The sequence below is a fragment of the Lepidothrix coronata genome, unplaced genomic scaffold (genome assembly GCF_001604755.1).
Source record: "Lepidothrix coronata isolate B3197 unplaced genomic scaffold, Lepidothrix_coronata-1.0 Scaffold211, whole genome shotgun sequence".
Classification (NCBI taxonomy): Eukaryota; Metazoa; Chordata; class Aves; order Passeriformes; family Pipridae; genus Lepidothrix; species Lepidothrix coronata.
Window position 1 is genome coordinate 1078967 of NW_016690391.1, and position 4925 is coordinate 1083891.

A 4925-nucleotide genomic window follows, 5' to 3' on the forward strand; every position below is an offset into this window, starting at 1 on the left:
AAAGCCGTGAGTGCTGGGGACACCCTGGCTGTTCCCCAGGAGGGGCCCAGCTCTCCCAGCAGTGTGGGCACAGCGGTGGCAGCAGAGGCAGCCCAGGACCTGCCCAGTCCAGCTCCTGCCCCGCTGAGTCCCACGGAGGCTGAGCCAGCAGCTCCTGCCCCAGATGGAGCTGCTGAGGAGGAGGAGCCCCAGGAGCCTGTGGCTCCTGAGGAGACAAAGGCAGAAGGTTCTCCAAGCTTTGGGGAGCTGGTGCCATCAGCAGGGACAGAGAGCCTGGTCCCTGCCCCACAGAGCCCCTCAGAGGGTAGCCAGGCCCTGCAGGTCACTGACCAGCAAATCACCCCTGAGATCCCGAGTGAGGCTGAGCTTGTGATGCAGGGATCTGAGCAGCAGCTGGAGGAACAGGGAGCCATGGAACAAAGCACAGCTGCAGAAATGCAAGAAACAGCAGCAGGGACACAAAGCCCAGTCCCTGCCCCACAGAGCCCCTCAGAGGGCAGCCAGACCCCGCTGGGCAGTGACCAGCAAATCACCACTGAGATCCTGACAAAGGCTGAGCTTGAGATCCAGGGATCTGAGCAGCAGCTGGAGGAACAGGGAGACATGGAACAAAGCACAGCTGCAGAAACACAAGAAACAGCTGCAGGGATAGAGAGTCCTGTCCCTGCCCCACAGAGCCCCTCAGAGGGCAGCCAGGCTCTGCTGGACATGGCTGAGCTCATGACCACTAAAATCCTGAGTGAGGCTGAACTTGAGATCCAGGGATCTGAGCAGCAGCTGGAGGAACAGGAAGACCTGGAACAAAGCACGGGTGCAGAAATGCAAGAAAGAGCATCACGGATAGAGAGCCCAGTCCCTGCTCCACAGAGCCCCTCAGAGGGCAGTCAGGTCCTGCTGGACATGGCCGAGCTCATTGCCACTGAGATCCTGAAGAAGGCTGAGCTTGAGATCCAGGGATTTGACCAGCAGCTGGAGGAACAGGGAGACCTGGAACAAACCAGGGCTACAGGAATGTTAACAACAGGGACCGCAGACAGGCCGGAGAGCCTGGACTCCCTCCCACACAGCCCCTGCTGCCTCTCCTCCCCTGTGTTCACCTATGTGGAACCCAAGGCCCTCAGTGGGCAGCAGGTGGCGGGAGAAGGGGAGACAGTCCTGGCAGTCCAGGAAACTGAGGAGGGGGCGTTTGCCGAGGATGAGAACAACTGGAAATTCTATGACGAGCTGGAGCTTTGCAAGTGGCAGGAAGAGAAAGAAGTCGATACCTACCAGTGGGAAGACGGCATCGACCAAGAGCTTTCCCAGGAGGAAGACTGCATTGGCCAAGAGTTGTCTGAAGAGGAAGTTAAGAGACACTCAGAGCAGTCCCAGCGTGCAGATGACAGTGACAGGGAGCTCTCACTGGAGAACTGCGAATGTGTGACCGCCCACAACACTCAGGAGGAGGACGAGGAAGAGTTGGGTGTCCTGGAGCTGTCCCAAGGAGAAGGCACGGAACACAGGCTGGGAATCCTTGTGGAAGAGGGGCTCCCGGTGCCTGTCCCTCGTGAGGCGTGGGCTGAGTGCCAGGTGCCCGCCCCATGCTCAGTGGGGCCAGTCTGTGCATCCACTCCCCAGATGGAGGCCCAGGCCCCCCAAGGGGCTGCAGCTCCTCCCACCTTGGACAGGCAGGTGGCAGAGGCAGGGACACAGACCCAGGGCCCCCCTTGTTTCTGGCGGGTGCTCGGGGCTCTGCTCAGGCTGTTCCACGCCTGCAGGCCGGGACAGCCCCAGGATTAGGCCCCGCTCCGGCGCCGGGCCAGGCCTGGACAGAGCAGCTGGCCTGGAGCCTGCCCCGCACCCCAAGGGCACTGCGTGCACATGTTCCTGCAGGATGACCAACCCCTGGCTGCTTGGGATCAGTCCAAGTGGATCTCACCGAGACCAAACAGTTTCCAACGTGGCAGCACCAAACCGGCGCCGATGGGGGACGGCTCGTGCCAGGGTGGCTCAGTGGGGAACCACAGGGAATCCTCAAGGCTGGCAGAGACCTTCAGGATCATCCAGTGCCACCGTCCCCCAGCACTACCAGAATCACCCCGAGGGCCACATCCCCGAGGGCCACATCCAGGTGCTTCTCCAACACTTCCAGAGACACCACCGACCACCTTCTGACTCCACCACCGACCTGCGACACCTCCTCAATTCTTGACTGCTCCTGCTGTTAGGAATGAGCCAGCCCAGGACATATTGCTCCCAGAACCTCCCTGCAGGACTGCCACGTCCACAGCTATTCCACAGCAAATGAAAGTTGGCTAAAATAAATAATTGTTATAGCAAATTATTAAAAAACAATAAATTAAAAATAAAATATAATAAAGAACCCTAAATGATTTGACATCATAGTAATTATTAATATATACTCCAGCATATAATATATATATAATTATACCATCTATTATAATTACTTATAATAATTAAATCTTGCCTTATATTCCTTAAAATATTATCACAGTTGCAATGCGTTTGCCCAGGAAGTGACAAAGAAAATAAAGACAGAACACTGCTCAAATTACTTAAGAATCTGTATATTTTCTACTTAAATTTGTAAGGCATAAGAAAAGAGTGTACAGATTTCATTTTTTTATCTACTCTAGATATTTATGCATTTGAAAACTCCAGTACCAGTCAGTGATCTGTGACGAGGGACTGCTCAGCTCCCAACCCCAGCAGGAGAGTTCCCAGTTGAGGGTGGCAGGGCAGGCGTGTCCGTCCTCTCTAAAGGCAAACTAAACCTGCACGTTGAACCTGACTGACAGATGATTGGGATCCAAACACATCTGCCCCAGGACTGCCCAGCAAAGCCTCCACAGACACACTCTGACCCTGACTGTTGCCTTTAAGTCAAGCTTTGTTAGGAAGCAAGCGCAGGTTTGATGTGGGCAAGCAGCAATGATTAGCCCTTCAGAGTCTTTTTGTGGCTGCAGGAGCTGTAAAGGCCCTTTTTAGCTGTTCTCACGCGTTTTTTTGTCCACAAAAATCCACTGGAAGGAAACCTTTATGTGACCCGATGACTAAAGTGTTGCACCCTCTACTCCTGTGCCCTTGCTGAGGGCCTGCTCAGCAGGAAGCAGCTGTGGATGTCACTTTTTGGAGTCCATAAATCTTCTAGAATCAGAATGGTTTGGGTTGGGAGGGACCTTAAAGCTCATCTGGTTCCCTCTCTCTGACACCTCTTTTCTCTCTGTGTCTCTGCCTCACATTTGTTGTTGAATAAAACCCGTACTGCTAAATGAAGTCCGTGTGTTGTCACAGCCCCTGGGCAGCCCCTGCCAAGGCCTGACCACCCTTTCCAGCAACAAATTCCTCCTCCTCTCCAACCTGAGCCTCCCCTGGCACAGCTGGAGGCTGTTCCCTCTCCTCCTGTCCCTTGTTCCCTGGCAGCAGAGCCCGACCCCCCCCGGCTCCCCCTCCTGTCAGGGAATACAGAAGGATTGTTCCTTTCTTAGACCTTCTGCCCCTCTTTGCTTTCCAAATCCAAATAAGAGCCATGGAAGGATGACAAAGGAACCCCACATCAGTATCTGGGGATGGATGTTCACCCACATCTTCTGTCTGTAGTGACAACCAAGTCTCTCCCTCCTCCTCCCTCATCAAATATCTAAGAGCAGATGGTCCCCAGGCCAGAATTCCTGTCTTTGGGAGCACCAGGGGGGGAAGTTTGATGGGTTATGCAGCCCTGGGAGAGTAGAAGGCAGGAATTCTTCTTAATTTATTTTCCATGCCAAAGGAAAGGAGCCGTGCCAGGTGAAAAGGAGTTGTTCCAGGTCAACCTGCCCTGCAGGTTTCTGGCACAGAGAACAAACTTTGGGGACACCAGGTGTGGTCCCACTGCAGGTTGGCCTCTCTCCTGGCTTAGTCATCAAAGAGAAACCTTTCCTTGACTGTGGAGTGTGGCAACAACTGCGGGACAGAGAGCAGGGGCAGCAACACCCCCAGGTGAAAGGTGGGGCACAAACAGGGCTGTTCCTGCCCCAAATTCAACCGTTTAGCCTGTGGGTTTGCTATCACTGTGTGACCTACACTGCTTCCCAAAATTCAGCAGATCTTTAATATTGGTGGATGCCTTTACCTTGGAAGGGACAAGAGACACTCGTGTGTGCAAGACACACCAACATGCACACAGAGAACTGAAGAAGGAGCAAACAATGCAGTACAATCATTATAAAAGGATTGGCCGATAGCAGAACTTAAAATCACCCCGCAGAACATCTGCTGGCTTTTGCTTTCCCGTCTCAGGAGCAAGGAACAGAGGCATCTTCTGGTTACTTCATTCTCTTGGCCACATCCAAATAGGCATATTCAATCTCTTGATCAGCAGGGCAAGTGTTTGTGAATTCATCTCTTGCATATGCATTGTTCAAGTATCTGGAAATCCCTGTCATTTCAGGGGGGAAATCGAAATTTCGGTATTTTTTCGCCACAACCTTTTAATGAAAAGACAAAAGAAAACAAGAAAACGTCATTACACACATGATCTGTTAAAAAAAACCCCCAAAACCCAAAAAACAAACCACAACCCCCCCCAAACCTACTCTTTATGCCCATTCTTAATTTACAATGTGTGGGTCTGTTGTTGTTGATGACGAAGGGGAAAGGAAAAGGAAAGACATAAAAACCAGGGAAGACGTGGGATGAAGAAAGCTGGTGAACAAGCAAACTCCTTGCAAAGGATTTATTTGGTGTGTATATATATATATATATATTTTTTTTAGAGTTGTGCAAAGCCATGTGGACCAGTAAAGCACACCTGGGAGAGATACAGGTAAAACCAGCAAACTTAAACCAGAATTAAGAGAATAATCTTACAGGAATAAACTGGCCTATGCCTGGAGGAAAAATTTCAATGGAAATCCTCGATTTCAAATGATTGGGGGAAAACAACT

The 4925-nt window shown here is 51.9% G+C and overlaps 2 protein-coding genes across 2 annotated transcripts in view; one reads left to right on the forward strand and one right to left on the reverse strand.

Annotated features, from left to right (window-relative positions):
* The window catches only part of LOC108506275 (bromodomain-containing protein DDB_G0280777-like), a 22935-nt gene extending 20376 nt beyond the window's left edge, over positions 1–2559 (forward strand). Inside the window, exon 2 of the mRNA XM_017833115.1 lies at positions 5–2559. Coding sequence (XP_017688604.1) covers positions 373–1779 — 1407 coding nt within the window. The 5' untranslated portion in view covers positions 5–372 and the 3' untranslated portion in view covers positions 1780–2559. The remainder of the gene's footprint in view (positions 1–4) is intronic.
* Positions 2560–2579: 20 nt separating this feature from the next.
* Positions 2580–4925, reverse strand: part of CLIC6 (chloride intracellular channel 6) — a 7560-nt gene continuing 5214 nt past the window's right edge. Inside the window, exon 6 of the mRNA XM_017833116.1 lies at positions 2580–4466. Coding sequence (XP_017688605.1) covers positions 4305–4466 — 162 coding nt within the window. The 3' untranslated portion in view covers positions 2580–4304. The remainder of the gene's footprint in view (positions 4467–4925) is intronic.